The sequence below is a fragment of the Puntigrus tetrazona genome, unplaced genomic scaffold (assembly GCF_018831695.1).
Source record: "Puntigrus tetrazona isolate hp1 unplaced genomic scaffold, ASM1883169v1 S000000746, whole genome shotgun sequence".
NCBI classification, from domain to species: Eukaryota; Metazoa; Chordata; class Actinopteri; order Cypriniformes; family Cyprinidae; genus Puntigrus; species Puntigrus tetrazona.
This window is the reverse complement of record NW_025048355.1, coordinates 1,017,501-1,032,500: the sequence shown is the minus strand read 5'-3', so window position 1 is coordinate 1,032,500 and position 15,000 is coordinate 1,017,501. Positions and strand designations below refer to the sequence as shown.

The following is a 15,000-nucleotide window of genomic DNA, read 5'->3' as shown; positions in this document are numbered from 1 at the left end:
GAGTCGAGTTTTAAATAGGAATAATATCAAGACTCTTCGGTCACTTTCGAACGCGACGCTACTGGTCTAATCGGATTCAATGATCTATGCTAAGCTATGCTAAACGTTCCAATATTTTTCCTTGATTATTATGAGAGTTTAATTCCTAATCATATCGGCCTAGAATATTGTAAATTTTCATTTCTACGCTGGTCTTAGTACACGATATAACTACAGAAGAGTCAAGTTTTAAATATTGAAACTCTTCAGTCACTTTCGAACGCGATGCTGCTGGTCTAATCGGATTCAATGATCTATGCTAAGCTATGCTAAAAGTGCTATCTCCAGACCCGGAGATCGTCGAATGGATTCAAAAAGGGTAACACTCGACTTATTAACGCGGGTTGTTTATATACGTGTTAAAGTGGACTGTTTCTTTAAAGAATGGAAGCCCAGTCTGACCTCTCCAAGCGTGCACAGCTCCATGATGATCCAGACGGGGTTTTCTGTGATGATTCCGATCAGCTTCACGATGTGAGGATGGTCGAACTGCCGCATTGTCACTGTCATGAAATCAAGGAGATATTCTCACTGCGTCGCATGCAAAGCACTTTTTTTGCGAAATCAAGTCTGGCCTAAGTGGTTTTGACTTCTCTCAAAGATTTCAAATGCAGCAGCAGCAGCGACTTCCTCATATTCGAAGGAACTAAAATAAATGAAGGGTTTATTTGCAAAAACCGAGAACTCTATTTTTATTATTATTATTATTATTATTTGTAAAAAATGTCGTTTTTTTTATTGGACATACTGCAGCTAGGTTGTTTTGATTGAGTGATAAAGACTGAAGATGCCACATGTTCACCAGATATTCAGCGTGATCACTTTTAGTCAGCTTTGTGGGGAATCCTCTCAGCAGGGATGCCAGGTATTCACAGCAAACCCTGCTCGATTGCTACTCAAAACCAGCCCAATCGCTTTTCAACGGGTTTCCCGGAAAAGAATCGCATCCCAGATTCTCAAAAAATGCTCTTTTGTAGCAATTAAAGTCGCATTCCTCAGGCTAAATATCACGTTATTGGGGTGGCTTCAACCCACAGACATGAAAAATACAAAATGTTTTCCAATGCGTTCTCCCATATTTTACCATTCCATCCCGCTAGCATCCCATTTAAATATTTCCCGTATTTTAATCTTGCTATAAAACCCCCCACAGGGCTTATTTTATATGTTTGCTAATTTCACCGTATTTCGTACGGCCCCAACCTTCACGATTTCAAGGCTGTCCGGTTGCCAGATCTTGCATCTTTCGCACACAATCGACACAAATAACGGCCACAGTAAAAACAAGTGAAGTAAGCTGACGTCTTGATACTCACGAGCTTCCTGCAGGAACTTCTCCCGAACGCTGTCTGAGGTGCAGTTCTTACACGTCTTTATGGCCACCGATAACGAAGGATTCTCCTGTCAGAGACAAATTGAGAGCATGAATTCAGGAAGATTACAAACTAAAACGACGTGGCAGTGCAGCGGTGTGGGATTTTAGTTTGTTTTAACAGCTGCAGAGCACAGTAAAGAGCAGTACAGGTTAAAAAATATATTTAAAAAAACATATGTATATATATATATATATATTTATATTTTTGGTCTCTTAACTAGTTGCTCATTAGCATGCATATTACTAGAATATTATTAATTGTAATTAAGCACATGTTAATGCCTTAAAGCACTAAACCTGCTTATCTGTCGCAGTTATAAACGGAATAAAATACGCATAAAATACATGCATATCTAAAAAACAAACAAAAAAACGTTTTGAATATACCCATTTGGATTGTTAAAAATGATTTCTAGCCAATTTACCTTGAATTAAAATGACTTGGGTCAATGTTAGATTACATTTATCAATATTATATGCATTTTTGGACCAAATATATGCATTATTTGTTAAAGATGCATATTCCATATAAAATGTAATCCATAAATGTAACAAAAATATTTGCTCGATCGGTTTGGGACCAAATGTTAGATTATACAAATCACAAATTATAAACATTTCTGTTTTATAAAATTATATAAAAATATACTTCTTAATTTTTTTCAATAATTTTTCTAATATAGTTTAATGAATACATCCAAATCTACATTACTGTTCCTTTTATGTTCAGCTTATTTCGTAATATTTTCAGCCGCTCGCTCTCTTCGTCGATTTAGAAAATAACAGGAAAAGGGCCCCCAGTTACCGGACTCATGTAAACTCCTTGATGGACGTCACCAAACTGGCCCTCGCCGATACACCGTCCCAACTCGATTCTGTCCCGCTGGATCTCATAGTCCTGAGCTACAGAGGAAAAACACAACAAGCCTGAAGCCCAACATCAGAGGAACCGACCAACCACACGCTCTGATGTAAGAGATCGCAACATTCACTGAAGAGATCGGCCATTTAACAAACTAACTGTTCATGAACAAACCCCATAATTAACTGTGAACGAATGAAGACGAGGCTGTGAGAGACAGAGGCTGAAAACTGACTCAAAGCATGCAAACAAACTGCACACATATGCCACACTCGTTTTCATTTGTCCTAATAAATAAGAAGTCCGCTCCAACTAACCTGCGTTAAAGCATGTCTTTAATAAAGCCCTCAATTTTCTGTAGAAAATACGTTGCACGTTTTTTTGGGGGGGTTTTTTTTGCGTTTTAATATCATAGTAAAAAAATATCACAATTTGCTAAATATCAAAATAATAAAAACCACAGCGTTTTCAAACTTTCGAAACCAACAGCAACAAAAAAACAAATAAATAAAATTAAAATGCACAATTTAATAAAAGAAAAAAAAAAAATTTCTTCATGAATGCAAAAAAAAGTAAAAAAATATATATAAATGAGCAAACATAAAAACAATAATAATCTACGGTTTGGCTGCATATCAACAACTTCTGCAGGTTTTTTAGTTATAGAAAGTATTTAATGTGAAAAGCGTATTAATAATGACAGTATAAATGATATTATGAAAAAAACCATATATCATTAGATGTTAAAATTGATGTTAAAATTAAAATGAAAATGTTTTAGCTTTTACATTTAAGATCAAAGCGCTAATAACGGTGGGTCACGGGTTCGATTCCTATGAAACGCACAAAATTATTTTTCTGAAAACCTGCATCAGTTTGTGATACGAGGAGCAACCTGCTTCTAACACGAGCACACAGCAAAACAGACAGAAAATAAAGAGAGAGACTGAAAACAGCACACAAAACAGAGGGATGGCGTTACCTGCTTCTAATCCATAGCATTCGGCTGGTTGTTAAAGAGAAAAGTCAGAGATTGGGCTTTTAGATGAGAATTAAAGCTCAGGATGAGAGAGAGAAACAGAGGGATGAGATGTGGAGCGCTGCACACACTCACCAAACGAGCATATTATACAAATCAGAAAAGTTACTCCCTGGAAAACAATAAAAACAGCTCTACCGTCGTGATTTCAAGGCATAAAACACAAAAAATGTTCACGCTGCTCATTTACAAACAACTCAATGGTGCGAGAAAAAAAAACTGCAATGAATTGAAAAATCGTTTAATTTATACATGACTTAATATAATAAGTCATGTCTTCCGGTTCGCGATCGATTTTACTGGAGAGAGAAACTGAATACTGAATGAGGAAAATAGGGGGGCGTGGCTTGTTTTTCTGCTCTGAATTGATTGGATGTAATAAAGTAGGCGTCGCATTCAGAAATGAACACTGACCGTTGGAGGGGCGTGGTTAATGATGTCATGCTCACGCTGATGTCTTACGTTAAGATTTATATTAATATATAATATATTAAGATTAAGATTTAAATACATTTTTTTATGTCCACCTCTTGTAACAAAAAGGCTACCAAAAATTGTATGCTCATTTTTTTGGTGTTTTAATGTTATTATTATTTTATTTATTTGTTTGTTATTATTATTATTATTATTATTTGTTTTTATTATTTTAATTTATTTATTATTATTATGCAATGCTTGGACCTTGGTTTTGAGTTAAAACCTTGTGTTTTCAGGTTTGGATTAAAGATTATAAAGGCAAAAAAATTTTTTTTGTAGCCACAAAAATAGCAATGTACGCTAACAAAATAAAAACAGTCGATTTTGATTTAATGCTGACCTTAAATGTATCTTTAAAATCTCCATAAAAATAGTTCACATGACTGAGGTGCTACGTTTATAGCCCGCTGAAGCTAATCTGCTGCGTGACGCTTCAAACGTGCTCTGGCACATAGATATATACACATAGATATAGACGGAAATCTTAGGTACTATTAACTATTATATAGTATAGTTAGTATAGCTATATATAGTATAGATGTTCTATGTGCCAGCGTCACATGCCGGATGAACAAGCTGAGGACAATCGGAGACTGAGGGGTATAAGTGGTTAAAAAAATAATATAAATACTGTTCTTTTGCACAGACCGATCGTTTCATGTCTTAACACATCAATATATCATCACGAGTCATAGGGTTCAATTTGGTTTATCTGTGTATGTTTTCTTTTGGTCTGCAAAAAACATTACTTTTTCATTTTTGGGTGAACTATGCCTTTAAGTGATTCTGGAAACTTTGTCGGAATGTTGCTTTTGAAAGTTCCGAACGTTCCGAAAAGAGCAACATTCAAAAAATGTCAGATGAATGTCCAACTACAGTATTTCAGTAAAGTTGCTAGTTGCGCATCCGCTTTCGTTGACTGGAAAAGAGCAGCATGAACATTCTGCTAAACATCTGCTTTTGTGTTGCACTGCAAAAAAAAAAACGATGACAGCTTTTCAATCAGCTTTCAATCAGCTGTCTTGAAGACAATCGTATAACAGACAGATTGAGTTGTGCGTGTGTGTGTTCAGAATCCTGTGATTGTTGTAAAGTCACACACTCGTGAATGTTAGTGTGCAGTCGCTGACTCACACACACACACACACACACACACACACACTAAATCAGGACACATCATCACAGACCTCCAGCGTGTTTATATAAAGCCAATTCAGCTCAAACTCCAAACCCTAAACGTAACCTAGCAATTTAACAGATGATTAATACTTTTACGAATCCTTCCCGAAGCAAACATGTCAGGCTGAGATCGATCCAAACGCGCGCGCGCTTCATTTTCAACATTACGCCCCGCTTTAGCTCCGAACGTGCGACGCAAATCAGAGTTTCCAGAGAGAATATTCTGGAATGTCAGAGCCGCTGGATGCTTTAAATTTCATTTGCCGCCACATCAACAAACCGAACGAGCCAGACGGGAAAAAAAAAAAAAAGAAAAAAGGTCAGGTTTGGCTCAGAACATCTGGATCCCGGGAGACAGCAGTCACACGCACTTAAAAGGCGGCACGAGTGAGGGTACTTACTAGAGGGCATGGTGTAGGTGTCCTCCTCATCTATGATCTCTGCGTAGTCGTCTGTTTCTGCAGGGAGACAGAAGCAGCGGCGGTCAGTATCTCACACACGCCGGCCAAACTGACGCCCACTCGGTCGCCACACCACCACAAACACACATAACCTTCCGCTGCGCAAACTAGAGCCGAGAAACTCCTCCGTGAGGACTCAAAAGTGCACTTCTCTCTTTTAAACTCTCTGAACTCCATCTGAGCGTCTGTCCTCTCCCGGCCGGCCAATCAGAGAGCAGCTCTGTGGTCGAGCTCGAGAGAGACGAGGGGAAGGAAGTGACTCGTTCGTCTTCACGCGAAACAGATTCGACCCAGGGATTTCTGCGCATGCTTTTTTTTTTGTGTGTCACTCTTTAAATGACTGCACCTTTAAAGCGCCCTTCGAGGAACGCAGGGAGCAAAAGAGAGTTCAAGTGCACTCAAAAGCGCATTTACACGCTACGGGCTAAACTAGGATCTATGCAGGATTGGCTACTAGGCGGCTCTCCAAACGCACACAGAGCAGGGAGTTAGTTAAAGGGAAAGAAATGAAGATTGCAAGTCAAACTTTACCATCTCCGCTTAGATCTTCTGCAGGTCCATGCAAAGAAAGGAGAGGAGCAGAGAGGAGAAAGGTTAATTCACCGGCTGACATGGAAACATGCGTTGCTCATGAATCTGAAGCGGTTAACCGGTTTACTCGTCCTCTCTGGCCGTGCGAGCGGCTCCGGCAGTAAATGTGTTTCGTTCATGCTGTTCTGGGAGTCATTAGTGCGGGTTATATTGGGTTAGAAGTGCTGCAGGAATGTGTGGGATGAGATTCAATTGGGACGTGGACACACATCTGCCTGGATTGTTCTGCCCCGGCTCTAATTCGGTGCGTTTTGCATGGAAAAAAAAAAACCTTCGGACCTCGTTTGGAGGCAGGTTTTTGCGTTTGATGCAATTAGAAACGATAAAAAATGCGCGAGTCTCACAAAATCGACCAACGGCGTTCAGTCGTGAAAAAACAAGAGAAAAACACATATTCTGCACAAACAAAATGTAGGCTATTTTTATAAGGTTCGCTGAATTTGTAAAATAAAAATTACTTTTAAAACATACAACTAAATTCTATAATATTATATTATATATGAATACATATACATGCACAAGTACGTCTAATAGTGCTGTTAAACAATTAATAGCGATTAATTGCATCCAAAATAAAGGTTTTTGTTAACACAATATATGCATGTATACTGTGTATGTTATTATGTATAAATAAACACACACACATGCAAGTATATATTTAAAGAAAATATGTTATGTTTATATTTTAAATATATTTATATGCGATGTAAAATATAATAATATAAATATATAATGTATATACAAATAATTTATAAAATAAATATTTGAAAATATTTTACAATTTAAAATAAATATTTAAAAACTGTATGTGTGTGTATTAATATTTACATAAAAAAATACACACATATATTATGTAAACATTATATACACTATACATTATATACATTATGTATATATATATACATACATTTATAAAACCAAAATAAGCAAATCAATATTATTTAAATTAAATATAAATGATAGCATTTATTATAAATATTATAAAACTCTATAAATCAAATATTTTTATTAGATATTATGCAATATTATACACATAATTAAATGAATACAGTGATTTGAAAGAATGTGATTTGATTGATCAAGGAGATCATTAAAACGTACATATATACTTCTAACTAGATGAAGACAGAATGAAGAGAATGATCACATTTAGGGTGGGAGTAGGTGAGGGTTAGTGTCACACACACACACACACACACACACAGGAACATGTACCCTTAGGAGGAGAATCATGGGAACAGAGGACAAACGGAAGGAGAAAGCGTCGAGCTTTAGCAGCTTTGGTGGGCGTCTGAACCACAGACAAGTCTTCAGTGAAGAACGACAGATGGAGAGAGAAAGAGAGTGAAGCAAAGCAAGAGAATATGGCAGGAGGAATGGAGACGCAAGAAACATATTTATCATCCGGATCCGTGACAAAACATTTCATCCTGACGAACCACATGCGATCTGGGACCAAAAATGAAAGGCAGCGGCTGACGAGGCACGCTGCATGATGATTTAGGCCGATCAGCTAACGGTCCAAGGTTAGTGCAAGATCAAAAAATAATAAACAGTCCGGGAATTACTTCATTTAACGTCTTCAGACGGTTTTAGGTTTCGTTTACGCTGAAAATCTAAACAGCTTATAAACAGCAGACACGTCCGCGAGCACGAAGCGTCTGAAACGCAAGCGATGATGAGCTTTAATCGTGAGCAGATCTTCAAGACATCGAATATCAGAGAACTGCTGAAAGGATGACGCGAAACGGCTTTGTGATGCATCTGATTGTAACATTGGCCAATGTAAATGTAATAGTGTCTACGCAGCCTGTTTATGCTATGTGGCATACGATAAGACAACGAAACTGGTGAAATCGCCCCAGATTTTTGGGAATAACGATGACGGCTGACGCGTCTCACCTGAAACCGAGATGGCGCGGACTCCTGCCCGGATCCCCTCCAGACGCTTCTCGTTGTTGGCCATTCTGCGGAGAAACCGTTTCATTAACGCAGAAAATGCACACATGGTAACTCATGCAAATATGCACGCTAACAAACACAGTTATGATATAAACCATATGCAACATGCAAAATTAAAACTCTTTAGTTAGCCCTCAATTAAAACTTGGCAACACAGTTTATAATATTTTATAATATAAGCATGGCAAAGTCATTAAATATTAAAAAGTAATAAATAAAACTATATAAATATTATACATTGTATTATAAATTGTATTATTAAGTATCGTGTTACCGACTTTACAATGTTAATACCCATTTTAAAATATCTGCATTTCTAAATCCTAGAAAAAAAGTATACAGTATATTTATTTATGTTATTATTTATTAATATTTCATATGATGACATACTTTTTCTCTCTGGATTCTGAACTTAAATTTGTCTAATGGAATACTTTGTAAGTTTATACTTCAAATAAAAAAATTAAATCGCTTAAAAATATAAAAAGTTATAAAATATAAATATAAAAATATAATATAAAATATAAAAACTATTACATATATTTTGGATATTATTTAGAAATGTTTTATATAAATGTTAAATTAGTCTAATGATGCTCTTTAGGAAACTTCACAGGCACCAAATAATAAAATAAAATAAAATAAAATAACAAATATGATTACAAAATGTAAAACTTGCAAAATATTATAAATGTTTAGATTTTAGTATTTATTAATATTTCAAATATTAATATGTATTCTCTGAATTTTTATGTTTAATTATTAATTTATTATTAATTTATAATAATAATAATAATAATAATCAATTCTTAATATTAATGTTTAATTTAAATGTTTAATGTTTAAAACCATCAACAATACGGTTATGTTGTTTTGACTTGTTTCGGTGGTGTTTAAGTAAATGAATCTTGTGCCTGACGTCAGTTTATTAAACAGCTCATGAAAGGCAGTGAAGTGAATTTATGACTTACTTTGGAATGGATGGAAGGGCTCTTTCCCCCTCTGTAGGACAGAAAAAACACACAGCGTCAGCTCATTAATCAAACAGAAGAACATGACTCACCCAAACACCGACAACTGCATTTCATACTTCACTACGAGTTATTTTCAATATATTCTTTCTATCTGTGTCTTGCTGAAACAAACAGCTGTGCTGCTTCATGCTGAGAGTTTCCACCACAATGCATCCCATTCATGCTAAATCCATGCTTGACTGCCTCTAGAGTACAAACATTACACAATGCAGCGAAGTCAAACGTACCTTTCTGCGGTCTGACGATGAAGGACTGGCTGACGGCGTTGAGCAGGCGACAGTATCCGTCGATGAGGTCGGCCATGTTCTCAGCGGTGGAGAAGGACGGCGTGCTGATCGTGAGAGGCTACAAGAAACAAACCAGACTCACAATGAGCCATTATTTGCAACAGCAGCCTCATCATGATGTCAGGATACAACACACACCAGCTGCACTGACCAAACACACACACACACGCACTGCTGAAGACATGCCCACAAACACCATCAGACACGCCCATTAATACAATCAGACACACCCACTAATACCATCAGACACGCCCACAAACACCACCAGACACACCCACTAACACCATCAGACACACCCATTAATAAAATCACACACCCACTAATATCATCAGGCACGCCCACAAAAACACCAGACACACCCACTAATATCATCAGACACACCCACAAAAACACCAGACACACCCATTAATACGCGCCCAAACACCACCAGACACACCCACTAACACCAGACACGCCCACAAACACCACCAGACACACCCACTAATATAATCAGACACACCTACAAAAACACCAGACACACCCATTAATACGCCCACAAACACCACCAGACACACCCACTAATAACACCAGACACGCCCACAAACACCACCAGACACACCCACTAATATCATCGGACACACCTACAAAAACACCAGACACACTCATTAATACAATCGGACACGCCCACAAACAACATCAGGCATGTCCATTAATAATACGCCCACAAATACCATCAGACACACCCACTAATCATCACCAGACACGCCCACAAATAACACCAGGCACGCCCACAGACACAATCAGACATGCTCACAATCACCAGAACATAATTTATTTGTACACACTTTTTATACATAAAATGCAACAAAAAATACTAATAAAAATAGGACGTATATCTGTTTTTAGCATTAATGATATATTTATACTATTTACTATTTAGTTTATTAAAACATTTAATATAAAAATATACTATACCTATTTAGCTTTATTTTTTATTTCCGTCTTAGTTTTAGTCATTTCAGTACTTATAATACTTGAATTATATTTCAGCTAATTGCCATACACGCACATTTATTTTTTTTTACATTTCAGATTTCATTATGATTTTAGTTTCGGTTTAAGGTTTAAGTATTATGTCATGTGCGCCTTTTCATTTTTATTAGCTTTTCTTTCGTTTTGTTTAAAATACATCCGTCTAGCTATAATTGAATTTAACTCCTGATATAGCCGCTTAAGAACGTAAACGTTTGGCACAATATCCCTTAAAGCTCGTTCTCTTAACGCTTAAGTGTCACTTTCAGATCTCTCGGTTTCCGTTTTAATTTTAACCCTCGTTTCGCTTCAGCTAAACTCCAGCGGGGCAATTATTTTTTCGGTTTTAGTCGACAGCAACACCGCTGCTTTAAATCAAGTCTGAGGAATCCACCACAGTGCCTAAAGCCGGGTGAAAGTGGCGCCTAAAAGACAGACGATGAGAGCGAGAGAAAAGAAAGACGGACAGAGTACAGACAAAGACCCAAAATTAGTCACTACGTCCTACAGTCATGTAGTTCTCATCTGAAGCTGGTTTACCTCGGCGGCTCCCGCCACGTCCAGCTGCAAGACGCCCTTCCTCTCCTTCTCCTCCACGCAGGAGTAATGGATGCTCTGCACCTGAGTGAAGTTGGCCAGATGCGTGGGCTGAAAGAAAACAGATAAACGTCCCTCCTTACGAACGCCGGCCAACCGATCGATCGATGCGTGCATTTCAGACCAATGGGATTTCACCGTGGGCGGAGCTACATTTGAACAGAACCGAGCCTGAGCTTGTCGCTATGGTGATGTGAGTGTGCGTTACCGTGGAGCCCTTGTCTGTCAGGTAACTGATTCCTTCCTCTGGACCGATAGCGAGATCCACCGATATGACCCAACTCGACTGAGACAGACAGAGAGGAAGGATCAACACTTTATAGGGAAGCACTGCTTTCGTTGTACCGCTAAAACAAAAATGTGCCAAATATATCACGATATATATAATACATGATGTGTATTACAGTATGCTTTATGCAAGTTTGGGGGCCGGTGAGATAATAAGACGCCTTTCCTGCTCTCCTTTTGATCCAAAATACAGTAAAAACAGTACAGCTGTTAAATATTATTTGTGGAAATGGCGTAAAACTATTTATTTCTGTAATCAAAGCTGAATTTTCAGCGTTCACGTGATTCTTCGGAAATCAATCTAATATACTGGCTTTCTGATGATCATAAAACTGTATTATAAACGATTCTTTGATGCTTTTTTTAACAAGCAGGACTCCTCTCGAGCGTTATGAATGTCTTTACTGTCGCTTCAATCAATTCAATGCATCCTTGATGCATAAAAGTATTGATTTCTTTCAAAAAGAAATCTCCCTGAGCCCAGACTTGTTTTTTGAGTTGGTAGCACGATGCACAGTAGAGTTTAATGACTGCACTGAGCAGCAGGAGGCAGTAAAGTCCCATGATTCCCTGACGTACCCCCAGAGCGCATCGAAAGCACTCTTTGTCGAATCTGTGGACGGGCGCCAGGATCTCGAAAAACTTCAGCACGCTCTGCTCGTCGTTCAGGTTGGCGAACTGCTTAAACGTTTGCTGGATCTGTTTCCTCAGCGTTTTGGCCTGAAACACAGAGAGAAAGAGCTCTGCTTCAATCTCACAGGAGCTAGACGAGATAAAAACACACTGAGTTTCGTCATAATAACACGCGAGTGAATTACAGACCGGCGTAAAAACATAAAAATAAACACCTCACCAAACCTTTCAACAAACAATAACCCGGGTTAAAAAAGTGCTGCATGTTAAAATATAAAAACCTATTAAGATTTAATTTATCGATGTATTAAAATAAGCAAAACATTCACATTACTGACATTTACTGAAAGAAAAAATTACTTCAATTTATTATAGTTAAATAAAACTAAAACCATTCAAATATCTTCCATTACTTGGAATAAAATAAATTACCTGAAACAGAATAAAAACTTAAATAATACCCGAACTTAAAGTTATTTTTAATGTCAGCCAGTTGTCATGAGAAATATTTATGATTTTTATTCAACGATGTGCTAGAATAAATAAAAACAAACTATAAAGATGAATTTAAAAATGCCAAAAAAATAAATAAAATAAAATAAATATATATATATATATATATATATATATATATATATATATATATATATATATATATGATTAAAACGGTTGTAAAGTAGCTTCACAAAAAAAAAAAAATCAATGTTCGCATGTGTTAATAAGTTAATATAGCCATGCCTTAATTACAAAAAAAGGAAATTTAGCAGATTAGTAAAAAAAAAAAAATTAGTAAAAGCAAAAAAATGATGCTTTTCCTAGCAAATAGAAAACTTCACAATGCATAGCTTACGACAGGTTCATTACATCCATTAAATTGAGCTGTCAATCAAATCAGACACGCTGAAGTGATCCATTTCTATCAGCTTTCTCTCGCTCTCCTTGAAATACACCGAAGCCGCTCACTGCTGATGAACGTGACCAGCCCTGAAAGGCATTGTGGGTATCCTGACCGCATTCCAGACACAGACACACACAGATCCTATCAAACATGTGAGCGGTCACTTCAGACGGGCCGCACACCCTTCCTGACAGGAAGTCTATATCTGCGGAGGGATCATGGGAAGGGCCTTCAAAGCTCCAAATCAAGCAATGCATATTACTAATAAAAACTAAATATTTTAATACATTTATGTGATTTACTAAATATATTCATGGAACATGGTTTTTGGCAACAATAGATCATTTTTATTGCATTGTTAAAAGTTAAAATAAATATTTTACAAATGATCTAAAAGGATAAAAAAATTAAATTAAAAAGGATTTAATAAAATGTAAAAATAGAATATAACAACATGCAAACAATAAAAACTAAAATAGAACAACAATATTTAAATTATTAAATAGAAAAAATGCATAACACTTAAAATATTGTCCAAATAAGTCTGAATATTAATCTCTGTCGTCTATTCTGGTTTCTCTTTATTGATTTTAATGGAATATATTTCTGCCATCATTTATATGCCGCAATGCCATTTAAAAATCAGCATATTAGTATGATTTCTGAAATTTAACAGTCAACTTTTACTGTTTTTACTATATTTTGGATCAAATAAATGCAGTCTTGGAGAGCAGTTCTCACACCGTGTGTGTGTGGAAAACAGCAGCTCATCAAAATGTTTCCTTTTACGCTCCGGTTTTAAATTGAAGGTGAGAGACTGATGGCAGGATTTACATGTTTTGGGTGAACTATGCCTTTAATAGGCCCCCCCGGGATGTGAGAACAAACAGTTATTGTTATTAAAATGATGAAGTGAGCTCAGCTCAATCAGGGCTGGATGTGATTCCTGCGGTGGAGGACAGATGGCTGCGCTGTTAATTGAACCCGTCTCTAACTCGATCAAATGAGCTCTGCTCGTACACGGAAGCTGGAGATTCGCGAAAATGACATTTTCTGGGAAGCGTGCAGATTAAATGTAATAATCGGCCTAAATAAACAGCTCTCGAGCAACACACACACACACACACACACACACACGCACGCACGCACACACACACACGCACGCACGCACACACACACACAAGCTCCCGGCTGATAGGGGAGGATAACACCTCTGTCCCGCACACGCTTGAGGATGACCCTCGGGGTCAGAGGACGACCCCACTCTTTTACTGAGCATCTGTCTGCAGGGGCTGCCTGCACGCACACACACACACACACACACACACACACACACACACACACACACACACACACACACACACACACGCACACACACACACCACCCATTCTCTCATCTCACAAACATGATTAACTATCAGGGATACTGTAGTAAAAAATAAATAAATAAATAAATAAATAAATTTTTTATATATATATATATATATATATATATATATATATATATATATATATTTTTTTATATATATATATATATATATATATATATATTTTTTTTTTTTTTTATATATATATATATTTTTATTTATACATACTACACTAAAATAAAAAATAAATAAAAACTACACAGAAAAATACAAATTAATTTAAATGATAAAATAAAGTGAAAATAAATATATTTTTTAAATAGCTAATAGAAATGACAGAAGCACATAACAAAAATTTAAGTAACATTAAAATGAAATTAGAAAAATGTTAAAGAGCTAATAGAAATGACAGAAGCACATAACAAAATGGCAATAAATTACATTAAAATGAAACTAGAAAAATGCTATCACTAAATAAAAATAAATGTAAGTCACTTTTTAAAATGAATAAATTCCAAAAGCTTTGTTAGCTACAAAAAAGGATGCAAAATTAAAAAGGAAACTAAAAAAACTTGAACAGCTAAATTTTAAATACTTGTAAAATATGCAAAAAGGTAAACTTAGAAAAGCAAAATAAAAAATAAAAATATTTGTATACTGCGATAGGAAACCTAATACAAATGTTGAAAGCAAATGACTTCCTCTTAAATAAAAATGCAAGCTATAAACAGAAAACTATAAAGGTAACGAGTTTACAGCCACGTATTATGATGTATTTCTGACTGATATGACTTAACAAAACAAGACAAAAACATTGAGTTGAGACATGATTTCGTCTGTTGATTGTTAAGCGGCTTTTAAAATATGATTGGCCTACATTACAGTTATTAAGTGAGCTTA

The 15,000-nt window shown here is 36.3% G+C and overlaps 1 protein-coding gene across 15 annotated transcripts in view; it reads right to left on the bottom strand.

The window, feature by feature from the left end:
• The window catches only part of ptk2aa (protein tyrosine kinase 2aa), an 82,844-nt gene that overhangs the window by 17,245 nt on the left and 50,599 nt on the right, over positions 1 to 15,000 (bottom strand). For 6 of the 15 annotated variants that reach the window (XM_043232988.1, XM_043232991.1, XM_043232989.1 and 3 more), the window contains 13 exons: positions 11,782 to 11,922; positions 11,123 to 11,200; positions 10,858 to 10,965; positions 9,247 to 9,364; positions 8,957 to 8,987; positions 7,926 to 7,990; positions 7,239 to 7,331; positions 5,964 to 5,981; positions 5,373 to 5,429; positions 3,259 to 3,282; positions 2,220 to 2,317; positions 1,356 to 1,440; positions 442 to 542 (listed from right to left, as the gene is read on the bottom strand). In XM_043232988.1, the coding sequence (XP_043088923.1) occupies positions 442 to 542; positions 1,356 to 1,440; positions 2,220 to 2,317; positions 3,259 to 3,282; positions 5,373 to 5,429; positions 5,964 to 5,981; positions 7,239 to 7,331; positions 7,926 to 7,990; positions 8,957 to 8,987; positions 9,247 to 9,364; positions 10,858 to 10,965; positions 11,123 to 11,200; positions 11,782 to 11,922 (1,017 nt within the window). The remainder of the gene's footprint in view (positions 1 to 441; positions 543 to 1,355; positions 1,441 to 2,219; positions 2,318 to 3,258; positions 3,283 to 5,372; positions 5,430 to 5,963; positions 5,982 to 7,238; positions 7,332 to 7,925; positions 7,991 to 8,956; positions 8,988 to 9,246; positions 9,365 to 10,857; positions 10,966 to 11,122; positions 11,201 to 11,781; positions 11,923 to 15,000) is intronic. The other 9 variants (XM_043232980.1, XM_043232981.1, XM_043232984.1 and 6 more) reach the window with 6 other exon arrangements.